General features: G+C 52.6%; 1 protein-coding gene across 1 annotated transcript in view; it reads right to left on the bottom strand.

Annotated features, from left to right (window-relative positions):
• Nucleotides 1-21,256, bottom strand: part of Galnt2 (polypeptide N-acetylgalactosaminyltransferase 2) — a 121,107-nt gene extending 99,851 nt beyond the window's left edge. The window contains exon 1 of the mRNA XM_045149558.1: nucleotides 21,124-21,256. Within this exon, the coding sequence (XP_045005493.1) occupies nucleotides 21,124-21,246 (123 nt within the window). The 5' untranslated portion in view covers nucleotides 21,247-21,256. The remainder of the gene's footprint in view (nucleotides 1-21,123) is intronic.
• Between the last annotated feature and the right edge of the window lie 3,382 nt (nucleotides 21,257-24,638).

Raw genomic sequence — 24,638 nt, 5'->3', positions numbered from 1 at the left:
TTGATTCCTCAGGACCCACATTAGCCAGATGCAAAAGGAGGCGCATGCGTCTGAAGTTCGTATGCAGTGGCTGGACGCCCTGGCGTGCCCATTTTCTCTCCCTTCTGCCCCCCTGCCTCTTTCTCTCTCTGTCACTCTCAAATAAATAAATAAAAGTAACCAAAAATAAGGTATCAGACCTTCCTGGAGGAAAGCAGATGACAACTCCATGCTCAACACTAGCTAATTCTCCCCAAGCAAGAATGAACCGCCTTCCGTAATGGCTGCCCAGTAGCCTGAAGGGGCACATTTGCAACAATGAAAGGGGGGGGCTGCATGGAGGTCTCCTGGTGTGCACACTGGGTCCCAGGAGCCAGTACTAGCATCTACAAGAGGTTCTGGATTCCTCAGTTCCCGAGAGACAGTTATAAGCACACAGGGACCACAAGGTGCTGCCTCTATAAGAAGCTCCTCCCAGCATCTGCTCGGCCTGCGCAGAAGGCTGGGTGCCTTTGAGGCCTCCGAGTACAGGCCTGACCCGGCTGCGAGAAGCCTCTTTGCCGAGTGCTACTGTGCTCATGGTCTCAAGAAAGCCAACACGCCTTGGGTTGGCCTCTATATGACACATGGCAAACAAATCATTTCTCCTGGTTCCAGAGAGTCACTATCAAGACATGCCACCTTCCCTGCCTGGCCATCCAGCTGTCCCCCACACAGAACGTCTCACGCCCGCACTGTCCCGAAAGCCAGCCGTGTCCAGTGCTCACCACCCAAGGGGCTGCTGTCCCCCGTAGAGTGTGCAGTTTCCATCCATGGCTATGAGCAAAGTGGGAGAGAGGTATCTGTTTGGTCTTTCTAAGGAAAGTCATAAGGGGTCCTGAGTTGTCATGCTGGACAGCTGTCACACAGTGGTGCTTGTCCCAATAACCCCACACAGTCTCCCGTTAGATCTCGGGACAATTTCCATCTAGCCTTTCAAACAGGTAACACTTCAAGGATCTCAGACTGGCGCTGTGGGGAGTAAACTCCCCACAGAATCACATCTGCTACAAACTCTTCCCAGAAACTGAACCTGGAATTTGAGGCTGTAAACATGAATCATCCACTTCGGCTTCTCACTTCAGAGCCACAGCCTGACTCAAGACCAAAGTCACTACAATTCTTTGAAGCTGTTAGTCTGTCTCTGGCATGAGTTCCCTGTCACTCATCCGACATCCACAGCCCGGGTGGGATGGCCACTATGCTGGGGACACCAGACTCTGAAGACCTACCCTGCGGCCAGCTTCATCTGGTATCTCTGCTTAATTTTATTTCTTTTTAATAATTTTATTTATTTATTTGAGAGAGAGAGAAAGAGATGGGTGCACCAGGGCCTGGAGCCACTGCAAACAAACTCCAGACACATGTGCCACCTTGTGCATCTGGCTTACATGGGTCCTGGGGAATTGAACCTGGGTCCTTTGGCTTTGCGGACAAGTGCCTTAACTGCTAAGCCATCCCTCCAGCCCTCTGTTTAACTTTAAAAGGAAGAGTCAAGCTTGTTTTTCAGGAAGGAAAAGTACCCTCTTCTAAGAGAACAAGTAAGGTTTCAGTGTGGGAAGCTTTTAAAACGTACCCGCTGGGCTGGAAAGATGGCTTAGTGGTTAAGGCAATTGCCTGTGAAGCCTAAGAATAGAGGTTCAATTCTCCAGGTCCCACATAAGCCGGATGCACAAAGTGGCACATGCATCTGGAGTTCGTTTGCTGGAGGCCCTGGCACACTCATTCTCATTCTCTTTCTATCTCTACCTCTCTATATACATCTGTTTCTCTCTCTGCCTTTGGCCTTTCACATGGTGCAGATGGTGGTGGAGGGAACTGCGCAGGCACCAGCAGAGACAGCATTGAGGGACTACTATAACGGATGATTTGGGAAGCGACATCTTCACTCCAGCCCTTTGTGCTTCTTCAGGCAAAGGGACAGAAAGGAAGATAAGGAAATTGACCCCTAAATCTCTCTAAAAACTGGGACTCCTCCAGCTTTCCCAGGCCCAGTAACACCAAACTCCAAGGGAGAAGGCCTTATGCCTTCCGAAGAAAATCATTCTCAAGAGAAACAAAAGTCGCCACACCAGGCTGCAGAGCCCTGCTCCAGGAGGACGCCCTCAGTGCTCTGGCCCAGGCCTGCTCGGCCAGGCCTGGTGCTCCTGAGCTCCGCTGGGTCTCCTCGGGATGCTCTCAGGAGAGATGTGTATGGGGACAGGCACATGGGGGCCAGAGCCAGGACATCTGATGGGAGCTGGACACAGGCCAGAGGGCTGAACCCATCTGAAGAAGGAAAGGGAGGGGAGGGGAGGGAAGGGGCAAGTGAGTGACTGCTTGACATTTATCACAGAAGCCAGAGTTACAGTGAGACATCCTTAGATATCACACATTTAGGTGTGTATAAAGCATATACACGCCCATGTGCACAAATACATCCCTGCGGGTCCTAAGTGTATATGCACACATGCATTTAAACGTTGTGGATACATGTGAACCTGCACATACATATCTGTACATATTTACATGCACACGCATGGCCCTGTGTTTTGACATCTCCCAATTTAAAGGCTCTGTGACCTCAAGCAAGCTTCCCAGCTCTCTCTGCTGGTCTGCAGTGTTGAGTGAGCAAAGCCTCCGCCCCCCAGAACTGCTCCTGAGTGACAGAAACGTGTCCCCAACCTGCCCAGTACCTGCTCACAGCTGGTGCAGACCTGGGTCAGCTCCACCCACATCCTTCAGCGTTATTTAAGAAACACTTAAATACACCTTAAAAATCTAGAAAACATGGTGTCTGGGCAGGCTGCCTGGAATGGTAGTGAATTAAAACTGCTGCCAGGACCTGACTCTTCACTTTTAATCATTCACTGAATGTCAGTTTTATGCCTTAGACTGCAAGGAGCTGGGAACGCGTCCACAGAGAAGCTGTGGCCTTTGCCCAGAAGGAGCCTAGGCCTTTAACTCACTAGTTCCCTGTGCAGTGACCAAGACCACAGGCCCATGGAAAGCAGCTCCTTAGATTGGGGGGGGGTCTCATAGCCACATGGGACAAGGGTGTCGGGGCAGGGTGGCCCTTCCTGCAGAGATCAGAACCAGAGGAAGAACTGAGCCTGCCTGAACTCAGCCAAACCGTCTGCAGAGCAGCCAAGGGCTGTCCACCTCCCTCGGGCACATGGGAGGGTGAGAGCCTGCTGGCAACCACCTCCACAAGGTTGGGGATTCCCCCCCAGGAACACACCACAACACAGTTCAAGTGTCCACAACAGATCTTCTGAAGGCACACTAGTGCTGACCTGGTGTGGCAATGGGGTACCTGCCCCCATCCACCAGGTTCACCAGCAGGCGATCCTCAGGAATCACAGCCTGGGACACAAGGAGAGCTTTGGGGGAGAGGGGGTCTCCCTGGACAGAGCAGCAGAGGTGGAGATCCAGGACACACAGCAGTATGCTGATTGTTGTGAGAAACTTGGCACAGAATCCCAAAGACACAGGCCCATGTTGCAGAGAGCTAGGAAAGACCACAGGCCAACCCTCTGGGACTGGAGGCATTGGCTGATAGAGCTCCAACCTCAGGCTCCTGGTGGGAAGCTCTATGCACAGGAACACCAGACTGGAGGCAGGACCAGCTACTGTGGGCACATGCCCTGTCACTGGGGATGTCTCTCTAGCCTTCTGGTCTTAGGGTGAATTTCTCCATGTCTCACCTCCTATTTCATCAACTGTGCATACAGTCAGCGCTCAATGAACACATCTTGGAAATGGATACAGCAAACCAACAAGCCACACAATTCTTGTGCACATGGCCTAAGAATGGTGGTGACTGTATGGACCATACCCTGGATAAGGATGGAGAGAGCAAAGAAAAGGGGAAGAGGAGACAGGAAGCCATCCGTGCAGGCACCAGGGGTGCACAGCTCAACACGCCCCTCCACCCTCTTCCTAGGGAACCTTTGTGGTATTCAAACCCAGCCTCAAGAGAGTTCAAGGGCTGGAGAGGTGACTTAGCAGCTAAGGTGCTTGCCTAAAAAGTCCAAGGACCTAGGTTCAACTCCCCAGTTACCTTTGTGTGGTAGTTTGAATGAATGGCCCCAAATATATTCAGGATTTTGTTTGCAATTTAGATTTGCAGCCACCTGGCTGGGAGGAAGGGAGGGAGAGGGACAGAGAAAGAGAGATAGAGAGAGAGGGTGGGAGGGGGAAGGAGCTAGAGAGATGGCTTAGCAGCTAAGGCACTTCCTGCTAAGCCAAAGGACCCAGGTTCAATTCCTCAGGACCCATGTAAGCCAGATGCACAAGGTGACACATGCATTTGGTGTTCATTTGCAGTGGCTGGAGGCTCTGGTGTACCTATTCTCTCTCTCTCTCAAATAAATAAATAAAAATAAAAATAGAAAAAAAATTTAAGAGATAATTCAAGTCTTGGCTAAAAAGAAAGAGTAAAGGGCCTGAGGTTTCTAAAATTAAATCATAACAAACCTCTAACAAATATTTACAGAATGCAAACAATAAATAAGAATATGATGTTATCTGGTGTCAATATTCAGAATTAGTCATCTATCTGGGGTCAATTACAAATATTTATTTGCTCCTTTTTACAGTAAATTTATGCATATTAATTCATTTTGATCTCTAAAACCTAAGTAGAATTAGTTGTATTAACTACTTTGTAGAGGCCAACTCAATATTTAGAATATTTACTGCCCCAGTCAGCAACCAGAGGTGTTAATAACACAATGTATATCTAGTATGTTACTGCAATTCTATACTAGAAAAAGATACTTTAGAATTTCCTTAGACATTAAAGGCAAACTACATTTCATCTTAATGTGAAAGTGTAAGGCACATGTTATTTATAATTGCAAAGGAGGAAAACCTGTTTCCACTGTCAGATGAATGGACAACGTGCTTTGTCCATACAGCATCAATACTCAGCCCTAAGGAAAGAACAGACTTCTGATACAGGCCTCACAGACGTTCACCTTCAGGACATGATAAGCAAAACCAGCCAGCCACAAAGGACTGTTATGTTATGCATACAGAAGGCACCAAGAGAACCAAGTTCATTAGACAGAACAAGGGTGCAGGACTGTAGGGGGAGGGGCTGTTGTTCAACAGGGGTAGTTGTGCATTGGGAGATAGAGAGTAGTGATGGTTATGTAAACACTGATTTGCGCTCTTATAAATAGTTAAGGGCTGCAGAGATGGCTTGGAGGTTAAGGCACTTACCTGCAAAGCCAAAGGACCCAGGTTCTATTCCCCAGTACCCAGCAAAGTCAGATGCGCAAGGTGGCACACACAACTGTGAAGTTTGTTTGCAGTGGCTAGAGGCCTTGGTGTGCCCATTATCTATCTGTCTCTGTCTGCCTCTCTCAAATAAATAAATAAATGGTTAAGATAAACTGTATTTTACCACAATTGAAAGGATATGCGATTTCTCTGACTAAAATCGTCATCTCAACCTGGTATCTTCTGAATAAACTGCTCGCAGCTTTAACAATATGGGCAGACAGTTCATTAGGAGTCTAAAGGGCTGAGGACATGGTTTGATGGTAGAACACTTGCTGAATACCCTCAATGGTCTGGGTCAGCAACGGGGATGAGAAGGACAATGAAGGTTTGGCATATAAAGCTACCAAAGCCTCCTCTGCCCCCGGGCTAGAATTTCAGGATACCAAACAAACTCTTTTTCTTCCTGTCACTGTCTGTCCCTCTTCACTCTGAGCTCCCGACTGCAGTTAGCATAATTCTGAGGTTCTCCAGCACCGCAATAGCAGGAGGAGCCATTCTGTCTGTATCTCAACAAACTGTCAAATGCAAGAAGGACTCACTCACTGCGGGAGCCCTCACCAGCTGTCACGGGCAGTCTGAGCAGGAGAGCCCGTGCAGATCAAACCCAAAAGAAAAAGTGACTTGAGTCACTCACCACACAGCTGAGATCAGCAAACAGACACTGAGTTGTTCCCGTCCATTCTCGATGTGTGGGAAAGCGGGCCTGATGAGAATGGGAGAAGGGAGCTGAAGAGGGAAAAGGGGGATCAGAGACGGCAGACAGGCCTCATCCAGTCGCCTTGCCCTCAGGGTCCCCTGATAAGATGGGCATAAGCACATGCTTAAGCAGAAGACTAAGCTGCAAGGATCAGGCTGCTTTAGTCCAATCACTGCAGATAAGCACATGTTAATATTGCAGCTCAGCAATTAGAACCTTATTAAAAGGGAAATTTCTCTTTACCTATCATGGACAATCCAGGTCCAGCTCAGGGCCACAAGATGCAGCACGCGCACACACACACACACACACACACACACACACACACACACAGACCTCTGACCTAAGCAGGGGTCCCCAGAGATGGAGCCGCAGCATGCCTCTGCCAGCTTCTCCCATACCTGACCCCAGCAGAACCATCCAAGTGGGGAGTAGCCATACTTGCTTACTGAACCACTTGGGGTCAGTCCTGTGTCTCCGCAGTTTAAGGGTCTGCCCACATGCTCCTAAGTACAGCCAGACTGAGAACCACAGACCATAATGGAGGCTAACAGAGAAGGAACAAAGAGTAGAGCAAGCTACAAGGACAACTAAGATATGGGGTGCAGGAGAGGGGATGGCAGCCGTCGGAGGCAATTGCAGGCCTTGGAAGTTCATCTAAACACAGGGGCTCAAGTGCAATTGACAGGGATTCCTTCTCCTGCGTGTATTCATTAGTAAAACTCAATAATTAACACTGGGCATCAGGATAAGCAGCTCTTAAAGTTCAGAGGCTAGGCATGCCCCAGCAGGCCAGTCTCCTGCCCTTTGGAAGGGGCTATGGTAGGTGGTGCTGGCTTCCAACCTGGGAACAGAAGAGGAGGCATCAGCTGGCCAGTCAGGACGTTTGCCAGGCAAGATGTGTCACTCTCATCCCTCCAGGTGGGGGAGACCACACACAGGTTATGGAGCACTTTTCCCTACAGTCTGGGTGTCCCAGGCACAGGGCAAGTGTTCACACAGTAAGCCTTCAGCAGCAGTGACCCTCATGATCTACATCTTTCCCCTCAAGGACACCTGAGGCCCGGGTGGGTGAAGGTGAATGGCAGGGCTAAAGCTTGAACCCAACATGGACTGCAGCTCCAGGAGCGCCTGAGTGGTCCCCGAGAGCACAAAATGAGCAGACAGCGCTGTGGGCCAACACGGTCGACTAACAAGTTACTGATGGCCCCCCTCCTAGAGGCCAGTCTGCAGTGGAGCTCTTAGTCCTGCAAAAGTGACTCTCCAAGTGGGGTGAGCCCATGTGACAAGCAAGAGCAGAGCTCACAGCTGCTTTCCTGGGACTAACAAGCGCCGCCCATCTTGTGTAGAGCGGAGAAAGCACGATCTCCTGCACTGAGCTGGTCGTGCCGGAGGACGTTCTCTTGGCCTCCTCTCCTTCCACCTGCACCAGCCCCACTGGCTAACTGCTTGGACAAGAGGCGCTGCGCCGTGCCCCTCAGTCAGGAAGGAGGCATGATCACTCACTGCTACCTCCACCTCCCTACCCTGTTGAAGTGACTCCACATGCCATCTGTCCAGGGACCCAGCCTGGACAATAAGCAATCAAGCATTTCTGGAGGACAGGAAGCATCCCTGTTTCACCTACTCCCTCATTGCCAGTGCTCCTGGAGAAAAAAGCCAGATTCACCCCAGAAACGATGCTGATGCCCCAGCGAGACCACCTCAGCGAGCAGCTCCCAGCACAAGGAGCAAAATGACCCAGACCCCACGGGGCATGAATGCCAGCATCTAAGATCTGGCGGTGCCCCTCTCCTACAGCTTTAAGTTCAAATACAGTTTGGAGGAGACAGGCGGGAGGGCAGCCAGCCTCCTCAAGGGAGCACTCAGAAGCCATGCGCAGCTCCGGCTGGTCCCAACCAACCAGATGGGCCGGGCAGAAAGCGGGAGCCTGCACTGCTGATGCCGAGGAAGCCAAAGCCTGAGTGGGCCCCCTCCAGCACCGGGTGCCTCCAATGGCACAGGCAGTCTCCGAAGGCAAGAGCGGCTTTCTTGGGCCGTGTCCGCCTGCAAGCTCTGGGCGCTGCAGGCACTGGTGGAGGCTGCGTCGGCTCACTCCTGCTCTGTCGCTGGCTGTGAGCTGGCACTCACTGTTTGTCTTCCCACCTGCGATTTCCTGCCAGCCAGGAAATCCAAGCTCTGTCCACTGTTCTCCACATGCAGAGCTTTGGGGCTGGGCTTCCCTCTTTTGAGAGCCAACAGCTTCCACCTGCTTCCTGGAGGACATAAGTAACAGAAGGTGCCTAAGCAAGGCTCTCCCCCAGCCTAGCCATGCACAAGGGATGAGGGGAGCCACCTGGGGGTGGGGGGCATGACGTGCGGGGGCAACCTCAGGGGTGGGTCATCTGGAGGCAGGAGACCTAGGGGGCACCAGGAGGGACAGGCACATCACACTGAGAGACTTCAAGGGTGGGCTACCTCTGGAGGCCATGAGAGACCATGACCAGCCTGAACATCTGTAGGACCAGGGAGGGAAACCAGACACCCACGCAGTAAACTGGCCCATCAGTGGACTAGAACTGCCCGCTAATCCATCAGGCCTGCGCTGCACCCCAGGACTGTCACTGCGCTTTGACTCAGGGGACACCTTGAAACAGAGCCCACGCAAGACACTCCCAGCCTCTTTTAACAACAACAGGGACCTTTCCAGACCTAAGGCAATGCCAGGTGGCCCGAGAGAGGGAGAGGGGCCAAGAAAGAAGAGAAAGCAGCCCTCCTTGCCTGACAACGCACTTGTTGGTCTGCTCTAGCAAGTCTCTCCCGAGCACATAGGCCTGGCCACCCCATGCTTCCTGACCCATCACTCACTGACCACACCGCAGCCCTGTCCAGCACAAGAGTCAGTCCAGGTCAACCTGGCGCTTCAGCCAGGCGGCACCGCCAGCAACCTGATGTTGGGCTCTTCTTGCCTGTGTTATCACTTAGCAATGTCGGCTCACCTGCAAAGTGGGGGTGCACCGTCTCAATGAGGGCATCGGTCATCTGTGCGAGCCTAGAGCTGATGGACAGAACGCGGCCTCGGACCTTGAGGGGAGGCTGCACTGTGTCACCACGAGTATTCATTTGTCTTCTGCATGGCACTCGTTTAGTTTTCAACACACGAACTTGAACGAATGAACAAAAAGAACGTTTACCAGCTACAACCTGGCAGAAAAGTTTTCAAGCAGCATGCGCCACTTAGATAGCTCAAGATGTTGCCAATTAGAGTTTTTAAATTAATTATACCGAAACACAGTTAAAAAAAAATTCTGGTGTAATTTTCCATAGCTACCGGAGGTGAAGGAGTGGGACTGGGAAAAGATCCTCTGGAAAGCCAGCACGGTAGGAAAGCGTCAGGCCCGAGTGACTCTCACAAGGGGATGCCAGGCCAGCTCACCATCCCTCTGGACTGTCGCCTCACCTGACAGGGCACGGATACAGGAGTCCTGTCACCCCTACTCCTTCCAAAATTGTCACGCAGGCAACCTCCCTGCAGTGTGGAGGCTGTGAGGCTCGGTGGGCTTTTCACGGACGCATTAGACCCGTGTCCCCACCTTTAAAGTGCCACTTAACACTAACAGCTGTCCTGCTGCTGGGCACTCGCTGCGTGTACACCAGACACCGTTCTGAGCAGTTCCTCACTGAATAATCACTGAGGCAGGCAGAAACCACACAGCAGGACTAAGCGACTCGCCTGAGGACACAGAGACCCGCAGGAAGGCCCAATTCACACCCAGGCACCCTGGCTCAAACCCAGGCCGCGTGGCTCACGCTTAGGCCTGCCCCTTCTCTCTGTCACAGGCCACCAGCCCCAGAGAGGGGATCCAGAGCCAGCTCCTGTGCAGTGTCCTGGGCTCTGTCACACAGCAAGGCCAGGGACAGACAAAACTGTTCGACACCCACTTGGTGATTTTAGGAGTTGCCCCGACAACACCGAGCACTGGGACCTACTGGCACCAGCACCTCGGTGGCCAGGTGGCAAAGCAAACACTGCCTGCAAACCAACCACTACAGTGCCCTCAGACATCATGACAGATAGCAGACCTGTGCACGGGTCCCGGCAGCCCGATCTGGACCACACAGCAGCCTCCCTTGTCTCTCAGCCAACAGCACTGATGGATGCTTTGCTTCCGGACAGCAACAGCACATGGGCAATGCCCCTGCTACCTTCCAAGGCGGGCAAAGGTGTGCTGTGCAATCATTGGAAACATCCTTCCCGAGCGGGGTCAGTGCAGGCAAATGCTACCCCATGCTGACCACTGCCTAACCCATGCTGACCACTGCCCAACCCATGCTGACCACTGCCTATTTGGGAGAAAAACTACAGCAAATGCCACTGCTACAAAAGCCAAGTCAGTGAAGGCTCAGCTCTGGAAAGGGGAGGTACATTCCACCCCTTCCTAAACCAAGGCCATCCAGTTCACACCTCCCTAGCAGAGGCTTAGGGCTCCACACTATTCCTTGATGCACACTGCTGTGGGGCTCTAAGTTACCCAAGGAAAAGTAGAGAGTCCCCTGTTGCAAATGAGCAGAGAACGATCCATCGGTGAGGCTGGGCAGCCAGAGCCACACCCCTTTTACAATGCCCAACCTGGAGCCTGGTGCTCAGACCACCCAAGAACCCAGACTACACCCATCCTGGCTTCCTGCTGGTCCATATCAGCGGTTTTGATGGAGGCTAAACAGACAATCACCAGGAAGGTACCCCGTAATCAGTACCTCCCAGGCCTGGGGTTGTGGTTCTGTGTCCAGGAGAGTAAAACCTGCCATTTGTACCTGACATATCAGGGACACGGCTTGAAAAGTGGGGCAACCAGTAACGGCTTTCCCCAAAGTCTTATTTTAGGCAGCTGTTGGGCCCTTAAACCTCAGCCTGACTTTGTCACAGCATGACTGTGGGACATCCTGGTAACCTTCAGGTCTGCCAGAACCTTCACATGCGAATGCAGGAAGAAATACCAGCCCAGCTTGGCTGTGAGTCTGCCCAGAAACAAGACAAATAGCAAGGCCTCTGAAGCCTTCCTGGCACCACAGCGACAAGGCTGATGTAAACTGAAGTCACCAGGAATTACACCTCACAGAATATATGCAGAAGCACGTCCCTGCCAAAATCTCTAGTTACAAATATACCGTAACACGTGGGACTTCCGCCATAGCATCCTGTTGGGGGAACAAAAAGGTACAATATGGATTTACTAATCACCTCCCAGCCGGGATAAGGAAAGGCTCTGGCCCAGAGCCAGATGTATGGATACACAACTGCGAAGCGGGGCTGACCGTCCAACAGCAGCCTGGTAGGTGAAGGGCTCTGAGTCAAAGTTGCGATGTCAGTGACTCACACCCACCCAGACTCACGCTCTTGCCACCTGGAGCATCCCAGAGGAGCACGCAAGGCCACAGGATGATTCTTACAAGGGAATAAAAGGTGACAAACAGTAGACACTTTCCTGTCGGGATCTTTCAAGACTTCTGAAGCAGCCCTGAAAAAGCCTCCAAGTGTTCCCGACCCACAGGTGGGCCTCTTCTCAAAACCTGCTGGCCCTTAGAAAAAGCCTGCAGAAAGAGAATGCCCTTTACAACCTAGTCCCAAGGTGACCTTGACATAGGCAATGTCCCAGCATGTTCCCATGAGGACGCGTGCTTCTCAGCTGCTCTCAGAAATAAGAAGTTCCACTGGGCATGGTATCACACACCAAGGCAGGAGGATGGCTGAGAGTTGAGGCCAGCCTGAGACTACATAGTGAATTCCAGATCAGCCTGAGCTAGAACAAGACCCTACCTCAAAAGAAAAACACAGAAGCAGGAAGTACCTCTATTTATCAGGATTCTGGGAGCAATGTGAGCATCGACTGATGGACTCACTCAAACCAGAAGATAGCCATTCTCTCTTTAGAAGCCAACCCGGCTCTCACACAAGTTAGGAAAAGCCGAACCCTGACTGATGCATTCTGAGATGCTCCCACAGTTTAACAAAAAAAGGGGGGGGACTGGGCTGGAGAGATGGCTTAGCAGTTAAGTGCTTGCCTGTGAAGCCTAAGGACCCCGGTTCAAGGCTCGATTCCCCAGAACACACGTTAGCCAGATGCACAAGGGGGTGCATGCATCTGAAGCTCATTTGCAGTGGCTGGAGGCCCTGGCACACCCATTCTCTCTTATCTGCTTCTTTCTTTCTGTCTGCCGCTCTCAAATAAATAAAAAAATGAACAAAAATTAAAATTTTCTTTGCTTTTTTTTTAAAAAGGGGGGGGACTTCATCTTCCAAAGACATCCAAAGTTGCTGTGGACCAAATAAGGGCCCTCATACAGCATGACCACCTCAAACATCTGAGCCTACTAGACGCATGGCAAGAGCTTACGAGAAAATCCAAAAACAATAATCCTAGAAATCACATAAGTGTGGCATGGGAATGGACAGCAAAGTGGGAAGTGGGCAAGAGTCCACGCCTAGCTAGTTACCCAAACGCCACGCTGTCTTAAGGGTCCGGGGTCAGCAGCCCCGAGTGCTTCGGGGGGCTTTTCCGGGGAACCACTATCAAGCCAACGCACTTGGTGGCGCAGTAGACAACTGCTTGTGAAAGCAAAAAGTGACTCAGAGTAGCTGGCCTGGGAAAAAGTTTTAAGAATACCTTACCCAATATATTCCACTTATGTTCCCTTCGTATCTGTTCACAAAACAGATGTATGGAAAAATCGATGTCTAATTAAGTCTGAAAGAGCTCTTTCAATAAGTAGAAAATAAAAACGTTAACTGATAAGAAACCATGTTACTTGGCTCAATGGACAGCATTTTTTCTTTCTTAGTGGCACATAAAATACAAAGTATTTTACAAATAATGCCATCTTGGAGTTGATGAAAAAAGAATATTCCAGATGGCAGGAAACTAGTGATGACCAAAAGTGAGCTGGGAAGACAAAGCTCAGGGATTCACGGGACAGAGGCCAGGTGAGGCACAGGGAGTCAAGAAGTCAGCCTTCGGGAAGGTCACAGAGCAAAGGCTCAGCATGTGGGCTGACGGGAAACCCCTGAGGCAGGGGGATGAGGACCACAAGGCTTGTAGGCGTCCCACGCTGTGGACCAAGCAGGTAGCCTGCCACTGTGGCAGCCAGCGCCAGCGTCTACACTTACCCGAGGCCTAATCAGAGTGTGCTTAATTTATGGGCAGCTCTGAACAAAGGCCTTTAATTTGCACCAGCTCCTAGAGCTCCAATCCTGGGGTGTGTTGGCTGAGAAAAAAGACCTCCAAAGCTTGTCAATTCTCCAGAGCATGGAAGCCAAGGTCACGATGGGCCAGCCTTGGGGGCCGACACCCATGAGCCCCACACTGCCTATCCTTGGCTGATGCAAGGTAATTCCAGCAGCTTCCTCCACCAGCACCCGATGGATGCCCCACCTCCGAGGGACATTTCTGTCCTGGGAAAGCAGCTGACTGTTCTCACCTGGGGAGTTGTACGAGACATGTTCCCACCAGCAAGCCTCTTTCAGTAGCTGCAGCCAAGGAGGCTACGGTTCTAACCTTGTTTTCCACAGACACCACAGGCACTGATCCCCGACATGGCCTCCCCAAAGTGGTACACAAGAAGGTTCTGACCTACAGCCTCCTGTACTCATGAATGGACAAGCCCCCACCTAACCATTGCCACTCCCAAAGATGGCCCGATAATGGAGAACTGGGGGTGGCCGTGTACAGGGACAACACTTCCCAGACACACGAGTCCTTGCACGAAGCCTGGACTGTGGAACGCCGGTCAGCCCAGGAGTCAGAGACTGCCTCACATGCAGGCTTTTCTCTGTGACCTGCAGCAACCCACAGCCATTGTTTCCCAGCACTGGGCGCCTTGCCACCTGCCTTTATGCCCACTGCTGTCTACAGTGGGGTAAAAAGTTCATGAGCACAGAGACCTTTCAACTGCTGGGCTCCCGGATGGATTCCAGACACCAAGTCATGTCAGGCACACAACAGGTCTCAAGAGACACAAAGACAGTCTGGTGTCACTCCCATTCCTGACAGAGGGGCAGCAGTGAGCCTGGAGCTGAGGGGAAGAGTGAATCTAATGAGCAACAGGTAGAAACCAAAAGGCAAACAGCCTGGCACTGCCACCAGAGCCCTGCTGAGCACGTGGGCCGCGGGGAGCCTCCTGATGTCACGGTTCAGCAGTGCAGGAGAAGGTCCTGCCAATCAAGGATAGGGCCTGGGGAGCCAAGGGAGAGAGCGCAGCTACATCCTCCAATTGCGGGCATGCAGGAGGCCATGGCCTCAACCCGCCCTGCGACCTGAGAGAGCGCCTCGCCCTCGCTGTGCGCCGGTTCCTTCGGCAGCATAATGGGTGCTCTTAGAACCCAACTGGCACACAAAAGATGCCACACAAGGGCTTCACAGATTTTTTTTTTTTTTTTTTTGGTTTTTCGAGGTAGGGTCTCACTCTGGCTCAGGCTGACCTGGAATTCACTATGTAGTCTCAGGGTGGCCTCGAACTCTTGGCGATCCTCCTACCTCTGCCTCCCGAGTGCTGGGATTAAAGGCATGTGCCACCACGCCCGGCGAGGGCTTCACAGATTTAAACACAGCTCACATGGCACCTCTTCAAGGGGTTCCACCCTAGACCCCACAGGGCAGCTCTCTCCTGAGACCCAGCCACAAAAGTGAAGGGAAAAAAAAAAGTTACTAGTGCCCACAACAGGGGAATCAATTCTGCCCCCCATCTGGTAAAACCTGGGGGCGCTAGTGGCCAGACATTGACAATGTCCCATAATGCAGAGGGTGGATTCCATAAAGAATCCAGCAGATCCAAACACCAACCCTCCAGCAGATCCAAACCTCAAACTAGGGCAACCATTGCCCCCACGAGTTGTGGTCCTTGCCAAGACACGCATCCCGATCCAGGGACTGCCCCATCCCTCCCACACACTCCTCCTTGCCGACAGACAGGAAACTGCCCACCCTGCCGGACCTGGTGAAAGCAGGGAGGCCTGGGGAAGACTGCCTGCCCCATAGGGTGCTTCTGGGAGGTAGGAATGGAAGGGAAGGGACCATCCATCAGGCGACAGTCCTCCAGGACAGGATGATCGGTGAGGGAAGGGCCCGTCTGGGCACCGCACGGGGCTCCTGGGACAGCTCAGAATCCAGACCCACAGTGACATTCCACGTAAGAGCGCTTGTTTTTCTCTATCCAGCCCTGATGAATCATGCCTGTCTACATGCTGGCATGCTAAGAAACCCAATCTGTTCAAAATGACACACGCTACCCAGGCCCACACTGCTGGACATGACTAAGCGCAGAAGGGCCAGCGTTACAGCCTGGACTGTGCAGGGAAAGTTCTGGGCCGGGGCAGAGCCATGCCAAGAGTGGGAACCTAAGAAAGGGGTGGGGGCCCAGCTGATGAGTGCTAAGACCTACTTTTTTTTTTTAATTTCCTGGAAATGTGATTGGCCAAGCACCAATGCAAGGAGGCTTTTTTGCCTAAGCTACGCATTCCTGGCACTTCCAAACCTGGGGTTAGTCCTAAAGATCACAGACAGGGCCAAAGGTCAGGGTGTCTTCCCACACAGAATAAGGTCAAGTCCCTTGACCAGGGTAGGAGAGTGCTGGGGGAAGGGAGGAGCTTGCCCAATTTATCACAGCAGCAGTGCCTGGTAGGCAAAGCAGCTCTCCATCAGGCCCTGCCGGTCACGGCCACGGGAGTCCCATGGGGAGTTCTGCGGAAGGCAGGAAGCAGTACAGACCACACAGGGACAGGGAGCCAGGGCTCATGGGCAAGGCGGCATTGGCACCAGTGACCCAGCCCAAGGGCCCTCCCAGTAGAAGGGCTCCCATAGTAACTAAAGTTGAAAGGGGTACCAAGGACAGACAGGGCACCTGGAGCCTGGGGACGCTGGGGACTCTAGACGGAGGCATGGAAAGAAAGCCCTCACCATCATGGGGTGCAAGGTGTCCTCTCCACCTTCACTCTCAGATTCTGTGGCCTGGCAGCAGAGTCCCCGCCACCCAGCTTGCACGTCTCAGTGTCACCCTCAAGCACAGCTCCCAGAGCAGGATGCACCTGGAGAAAGAACGAGACCCCAGGAGCGCAAGTCTGACCGAAGCCCCAGTTCCTCCCCAGAATTTGGCTTTGGGCTCAGTTCGGCCTCCAGCAGACTGCTCAGGGTCTCCCCAGAAGCACCTTCTGTCCAGACCCCAGCCTCCAGCAACTGCTGGCACAGCCTCGGAACATGACAGTGGGCAGGGCAACAGCCTTGCACGGACCTGAGCTCCTCCCCAAAATACCCTGCCCCTCCCCAATGACCTGAGCCTCTCCACAGCAGCAAGAAGCTGCATGCTTCCTTCCATCCATCTTCCCCGCCAACCATTTTTCCATCCACCTCTCACACAGCTCTGGTCACACACCTCTTCACTACCCCATCCGCCCTCACTCCCAAGCCAGGAGAGGGACATCACAGTAGGCTGGAGGCCCGTGGGAGAAAACCTTCCCAAGCCTTGCTAACCCACCCCACGGTGGGCCCACTGAGCAAGCTGACCCCATACCAGGGGGACTGACAGCTTCGTTTTCACTTCTGCTGGGGGGCTCGGGACACAGCTCATTATTTTTGTACTGTTTATCGGTCACAATCTGTTTCCATTGTGTTAGAGCACGCGGAGGCAGCCACCACAGAGCTGCGGAGCTGGGGACTTTATTTCCGTAAGGAGGTGGTTTATCTTACAGTACAGAGGCAGCTACAATGGGCTTTCCCTAGCGGGCCACCACAACGCTTATTGCATTTTTATAATGTGTGCGTGAGTGTGAGTGTGTGTGTGTGTGTGAGTGAGTGTGTGTGTGTGTGTGTGTGTGTGTGTGTGTGTAGGTCAGAGCTGCTGCCTGCGCCCCACCTCCTTTGACACAGGGTCTCTTACCACAAGCCTGGGATTCTCCTGGCTCTTCCTTCCATGGTCATAGGTGCAACAGGATCATAGATGCATTTGCCACTTTGTGCCCAGCTTTACATGGGTATTGGGGACTCAAACCTAGCTTTGTAAGCAAGCACCTTTAGCTGCTAAGCCAGGGTCTCATGTAGCCCCGTCTGGCTTAAAATGTGCTATGCAGTGAAGGACGTCCTTACACTCCTGACCCTTCGGCCTCTACCTCGCAAGTGCTCGGAAGGAAGGGGTGTGCCACCACGCCCACGCAAATGGCTTTTCTGGTTTTTCTTTTGAGGCAAGCCCAACAGACTGGCCTTCTTTTTATGAGAGAGAAAATTGGCATGCCAGGGTCTCTAGCCACTATAATTGGACTCCAGATGTGTGTGCCACCTTGTGCATTTTGCTTACATGAGACCTGGGGAGTCAAATATGGATCCTTAGGCTTTACAGGCAAGGGTCTTAATGGCAAAGCCATCGCTCCAGCTCACAAATGGCCTTTCTTAAACTGCACCCTTATCACTAGTGACAAAGAGTCCCCTCAACTCCCCCTCCCCACCAGGGGCACACACTCAGACCTGCAGATACCTATGTGACTACCCGGCAGCCTCACATCAGCCTCCAGCGACCAGACATGTCTCTTGATGAGAAAGCAGTTCGAGTGGGAGCCAGAGTCTGCCCCCGGGGCTCACAGGCATCGCCACACCACCCATGGACTTTACCCCAAGGCAAGCCGCAAGCCTCACCCACTTTCTCTTCTGGCAACCGGCTATCAGAACCCCATGGTGATACCACAGGTAGACAGAGCTGGCACGGGTGCCGCCAGGATTTCCCCAGAAGTCACTAACAATATCAAAGTTTCAAGTGCAAGCCCCAAAGGAACCCATGAGACTTATCTCAGAGGTCTACAGAGGGATATGGAGAGCCACAGTTTGCCAGAAACCAAAACAAGGTAAGATCACTGGCTCACTCCATTTTTAAGATTTTGTAGGGTTTTTCTCTTGCCAATTTATTTCTTCATAATCTTAAAAATAAAAAAAGAGGGCTAGATGGATGGCTTAGTGGTTACAGCACTTGCCTGAAAAGCCAAAGGACCCAGGTTTGATTCCCCAGGACCTGTATAAGCCAGATGCCCAAGGTGTTATATGCATCTGGAGTTCAATCACAGTGGCTGGAGGCCCTGAGGAACCCATTCTCTGCCTTCCCCTCTCCTTCTCTCTCAAATAAATGAATAATATATCTTCATAAAAGGCCACAGGGTAAGGATGCTTATCTCTACCATAACAATGAGAGAATTGAGGGTCAGAGGGTGCAATAAGTGAGGGCCACTAAACAAAAAGGAAGAGAAGGTGTCACTCAGTGTCAGTTAGGACACTTTGCCATCATCTTCTGTTGAGTGCCTAACTACCTGCTCAAAATGGTACTGGTTCCCTCCATCAGCCAAGGGAAGAACTGGTGGATCAGCTTGCCACGTGAAGGCTCTACAGCACAGTCCCACAGTCCTTCATTTTTACACTCGACAGCCTCCTTACTGGGTACTCCCCCAGAGGACCCCCAGACCCTCTCCAATGCCTCTGGCAAACACCTGAAGTTCAGACTCCTCCCACTTGGTGTCCAGAGCAAGGGCAGAGTACAGGAGCCCCCCAAAAGCGCAAAGCTGAACCCCCAAGCATGCATGGAGCCTGGGCAGGGTCTCGCCATTCTCCAACCAAGAACCAGCCCTTCCTCGTCCGCCCACAGGACCACACTTTAGCCACAGGCAGCTTTCTAGCAACACAAATCCCTTTCTTTCCTCAGCCAACCCATCCACTACCAGTATACCTGGGCTTCAGGGGACCCTGACGTGCTTAAAGCTTCACAGTATTTAAGATGCTCAAAGGAATGGCATTCTTGAAGGGCTAATCATCAATTTAGGGGGAAGGACCATATATGGGGGATGCCTATACAAATGAAAATGAAGTGGGATTTGAAGCAGTGTTACACACAGATTACCTCAGCACAAAGCCATGGGTTTCCCAGCATATGCTGTCAGGGGGTTTACAGCACTTACTCCTTAGTTCATTCAATCTGCAATTCAAGGTAAGCTCGTGTTCTGGGTTCTATCCAGTGGAATGGCAGTTCTGACAGGAGTGCTTTAACAGTTAGGGCACACAGTGCTGGGCACGGGTCGGGCTGCTGAAACAGCAGAAATCCAGGCGCGCTGCCCTCGGACACTCAAACAATCCCCAAAGTACAAGCTTGAGGGCCAGTGCCCCACAGGAGGTGAGCAGAACATGGGGCTTGAAGAAACTGGCTGAAGACAGACAAGACATGAGAGGGAATTTACTCCATCCATCTCTGAAAATCTACAGGCTTCCAGTTCCACTTTTAGTCATGTCTCTGCTGTGCAAGCCAAACAAACAACACGCTTTCTCTTATCATGAGGACAAACTAACTGTGGAGAGCCTTCTAGAGTCTAAACCCACAGAAACAAGAGGAAACAGTTTTCTCACAGATTAGGAATTCATGACAACAGGGTTTCACTGGCCCCATTCTCTGGGGGCCTCCTTCACTACACACCTTTATTTACATCAGGGCGCATCCCCCTGGGATAGTCTGCTACTGCAATTTCCAAAGTCACCACCTTTACACACCTCTTGCTCTACTGGAAGAACGCTGTATCTATCATACCTTGATGGGCAAGGGCTGCATCTGATGTCTCACTGACAGCACAGAATCCCAAGTCACCAAGACGTAGATAATGTATTCCCTCCCTTGTCCTGCGTGGTCTTCACCAGGCCACCAGGAGTTCCTGGGTTTTTCAAAGACAGAGCTGACATTCAAGAAGCCACTGAAAACTTCGCCCAGCAAGGGCACCCTAGTGGAAGTCCCAAGTCCCGCGGGGGAAGCTTCCTCTTGGCTCCACAGCCCCTTGCTAAGCACCTCTGCTCATCCAAGGGCGTCTCTCAGTTCACTTTTCTGTGTGAACGGGAGAAAGCATTCTCACACCTCGCCAGCAGCCAAGCTGTGCCCAAGGCAGGGGAAGTCACTGGGAAGTAAAGTTTGCACAAATCACTCCTGCTTAGCACCACTGTGGTTTTTAAAGGACCAAGTCCCTGCCAAGGAATGCTCGCTCCTGACTCAAGAACATGTACGAGGGCTTTGCACACACCCATCTTCTCAGCAAGGCTGAGATTCAATGTCAGAACCACACACCGGCCAAGCACGTGGAGACAGTTTCCTTTTTTAAGAAAATGAACACATGAAATCTACCAAGTGCCGGGTAAGATACCCCCACCTACTTCCCTCCACACCTGCAGTCGGGAATGACTGGAAGAATAAAGCCTGCATTAGTCAGTCCCCTCGGGTCTGTTCAGAACGCGTCCCCTAGCTTCCTCTGCCACGGTCCACCCTCCACTCGGTCTCGCAGCATTCAACCTCAGGTAATGGGGGGTACAGGACTTCAAAAAAGAGAAAGCTGGTTCAGCGAGCCACTAAAAACACCACAAATCCACCCGGAAAGACCACAGCACCAACGCCCAGGCCAGGACCTCACGAATCTCCCTCTGAGTGCCCAGGCTGAGCGGTCTCCCACCGCCTCACCCCTCGGTTCTTGGCTCCTGGCCCACCGAAAACACCCACCGCGCAGGAGGCCAGGTCGGAGTGCGGCGTGGGGCGAGGGGGGTCTGGCAGGACCAAGGTCCCCCAAGGCCAGGGCGGAGGGTACAGGGACCGGGCGGTTCGGCAGCCCGGATCGCTGGGGTCAGGCACTGCTGTGGTCCCGAGGATCCGGGGGCAGGGGTTCCGGTGGGACGGAGGGTCCCGACAGCCCGGAGCGGGGTGTTCCGCAAGCCGGGAGCCTACTGACCGCTGGGGAGAGAAGGTTTGGCAGGACCGCGGTCCTGACCGGGGCGCAAGGGGTTCCGCTGGATCCCGCTCGCCCCAGCCCGGGGATGGGGGTGGTACGTGGCTTAGGGTGCCCGAAGGCACCGCGCAGGATCGCGAGCAGACCCGGGACCCACAGCCCGCGGGCGTGCGGGGCAAGGGCGGCTTCGCTCGACCGGCCCCGCGGGCTGGGAGGAAACTTGGCTCGCGCGCCCGGGTCCGGCTCGGGTCTCTCCCGGGGCGCAGCGCGGGCTGGGCGGCGCGGCACGGCGCGCCCTCCTCCCCGCCACCCCCCAGCACAGGCCGGGCCGGGATCGGGATGGGGACGGGGACGGGGACGGGCGCGCAGGCCTCGCGGCACTCACCTTCCTGCCGGCGCCGCCCGCGCCAGCGGCCAGCGCGGAGCCGCCCCCCGAGTACATGTAGTAGGCGATGCCCAGCACCCAGAGCAGCGCGAAGCACAGCAGCATCCGCGAGCGCCGCCGCATCCTCGCTCTCGGCGCGGCCGCCGGGGCAGCCTGGCGGAGCGCGGGCGGACGGGCGGGCGGCGGCGGCGACGGCGGCGCGGGAGGACGCGGAGAGCAGGCGGGCGGGCGGGAGGCGCTCGGCGCCCGGCAGGAAGCGGCGGCCCGGCGGCGAGGTCAGGGAGCAAAGGGCGACCAATCGCCGCGCAGGGGCGGAGCCTGGGGGCGGGGCGCCGCTGCCATGGAGACTCGGCCCCGCCCCCTGCGCGCCCCGGGAGCGGCAGGTGGCGGCCCCGGGAGGCGCGCGCGCGCGCTCCGGGCCCTGCGCGACCCCGCAGGCGCTGGGCTCGCCGCAGAGCAGGAGGGGCCGCCCTGCGCGTGCGCGAGGAAGGGTCCCAGTCCACTCTGCGGGGATCGTCCCTCAAACCCCCCCTTTTTTTTTTAGATACACGATCTCACTTTATAATCCAAGCTGGCTTTGAACTCATCATCTAGCCCAGGCTGGTCTCAAACTCACGGCGGTGCTCTAGCTGCAGCCTCCTGAATGCTGCGGTGACAAGTGTGCACCACCACCCGCGCTGGACTGCACGAAAAAGTGGAGCCTTCAAGTGGAAACGGAGAAAGTAGTTTTCTAAGAACCATTTGTGAGCATGAGCTCAGCTCTTGGGAGCAAGATGGTTGCTGTTTTAAATAAATATGAAATAAGGAAGAAGGATGGCAGGTTATATATTTAAATCTTTCCTTCTTCACAGGTTGCTTTCTTGAAGGAATGATGTCAGCACTCTAAGCATCTCTAAAAACAGCCCGCAAACAGCCGCCCTCTGTTAACAGCTCTGTGTAACCTTGGCCATGCCCTTGTGACTGTCCAAGTCCCTGTGTCTAAGAAAGCTTTTCTAGTCCTCGATAGATGTAATAGGTTTCAGGAGCTCCCCAGGCTGTGGCAGGACTGGGCTGCCTGAACCAGTCTACACACATCCTCATCAAACCAATGGCACAAGCAGCCTTCAGCATCACTGGGTGTGAGAGCTGATTCCACTTCACACTACTCAGGAAGAAAAGCAGACACTACTCCAGCAGGCTCCCCCAACCTGCTGCCAGGGACTTAGGGGAAGAGAGGCTTGTTAGAGCTGCACAGAAGTCCAACTCTGAGAACTAAAACCTGAACACACATCTTGACCCGTAATGATCAGGGAAGAGACCTGAAAGACACTGCACAAGAAGTGACAGGCTTGAAAACATGCCTGTCCAGGAAAAAGTCAGATATAAGTGGGAACAAGGTGTTCTGAGGCTTGATACCCTGCAGAAATAAGAGGATGAACCCCCCCCCCAAGCACCTCACCGCATTATCCTTAAATTTGCACCTCAGCTGCAGCCTGAACAACCTCCTCGGAGCCCTGTCCCCAGATGCTTCATAACAGAAAAACACAAAGTTGATGGCAAAAAATGCTACAGCAAAAAGAAAAGAAACAATCACATTTCTGATGGTAAAAAAAAAAGTAATCATAATGTTTTATTTGATTTTTAAAAAATCTACCCCATTAGCTGCTTGTTGGTGGTGCTCACCTCTAATCCCAGCACTTGGAAGGCTGAGGCCAGAGGCTTGCTGCAAGTTCAAGTCCACCCTGGGCTACATTATGAAACCCTGTCAAAAGAAAGAAAGGGCTGGGCATGGTGGCTCACATCTTGAATCCCAGCACTTGGGAGGCAGAGATAGGAGGATTGCTGTGGGTTCAAGGCCTCCCTGAGACTACAGAGCGAATTCCAGGTCAGCCTGGGCTAGAGTGAGACCCTACCTCGAAAAACCAAACAAAAGAAGAAGAAGAAGGGGTTGGAGAGATGGCTTAGCAGTTAAGGACCTCGGTTCGATTTCCCAGGACCCACGTAAGCCAGATACACACACACATGAATCGAGTTCGTTTGCAGTGGCTGGAAGCGCTGGCGTGCCCATTCTTTCTCTCTCTCTCTCTCTCTCTCCCTCTCTCTCTCCCTCCCTCCCTCCCTCCCTCTTTCCCTCTCACAAATAAATAAAATTTAAAAAAGAAAGAACGAAGGAAAGGAAGGGCTGGAGAGGTGCTTGTCTGCCAAGCCTGACAAGGATGCTCGTTTCCAGCCGCAGACAAGCAGGTGTGAACTGGAGGCAGAAATGCAGAACGCAGCTCCAGGGAGAGGGCTGCAGTCGCTAAAGCACCTGCCATGCAAGCTCAAGGACCAGAGTTGGATGCCCAGACCCCACAATGAAAGGCCAGGCTTCGTGGAGTACGGGTGTGATCCCAGCACTAGGGAGGTGGCGGATCCATCACTAACCGGGCCTAGCCTACTTGGTGAGCTTGAAGCTAGTGGGAGACCTTGTCTCAAAGGAGGTGGACGGTGGTGTCAAAGATGATACTCAAGGTTGTCCTCTGGCCTCCGTATGCATGTGTACACACGTGCACTCATACCTGTACACATATAAGCATACACACACACACGCAAAGACATTAAAAATGGAGACAAGCACACTTTCCAGAGTAGCTAACAGTAGCTTATGTTTGCTGAGTCAGGTTCTCAGTGGTGCAGCCACTGGTAAGTTACTCATTCCACAGTAACTAATCTTCCACCCATGATCATGCCAGCAACCCTAATTTAATTTAATGGACTTTTTAAAAAATGACATAAGGGCTGAAGCGATGGCTTAGCGGTTAAGGTGCTTGTAGGCAAAGCCTAAGGACTCAGGTTCAATTCCCAAGCACTCCCATAAGCCAGATGCATAAGATAGGGCATGTGTCTGGAGTTTGTTTGCATTGGCTAGAGGCCCTGTTGCACCCATTTTCTCTGTATATCTGCCTTTCTCTCTCTCTCTCCCTCTATCTCAAATAAATAAATAAATAAAATTTAATTTTTTTAAAGATATGAAAGTAAGTAATGAGGAAGAAAAAGGATGTTACCGGGAACAGGAGGGGAACAAGGGAGCATCATTGGGAGTAATAAGATCAAAATACATTATAAGCATGTATGAAAATGGAAAAAATAAATAAGAATTTAAAATATTGAGTCTGGGCAAAACCCCATGAATTCTCAGTATCATTATTATAACTTAACTGTAAGCTTGAAAGTATTTTCTACTTCTTTTTTTTTTTTTAACTTTTCATAATTTGCAAGCAGAAAGGGAGAGAGCAAATAGGTACATCAGGGCCTCCAGCCACTGCAAACAAACTCCAGATGCATGTGTCACTTTGTGCATCTGGCCTCATGTGGGTACTGGAGAATCGAACCCAGGCCATCAGGCTTTGCAAGCAAGCACCTTTAACCACTGAATTATCTCATTTTCTTTAACAGGTGCTTTTGCTTACAGTGTGGCAGACCCTGCTTGTCAGTTCTGTTTTGCACATGCAGAAAGTGGAAGTCATCCTGGTAAAGCTGTGCGACCCGGGCCTAGA

This window comes from Jaculus jaculus, chromosome 5 (assembly GCF_020740685.1).
Source record: "Jaculus jaculus isolate mJacJac1 chromosome 5, mJacJac1.mat.Y.cur, whole genome shotgun sequence".
Classification (NCBI taxonomy): Eukaryota; Metazoa; Chordata; class Mammalia; order Rodentia; family Dipodidae; genus Jaculus; species Jaculus jaculus.
Note: the sequence above shows the minus strand (reverse complement) of the source record. Positions and strands in the feature narration are given on the sequence as shown.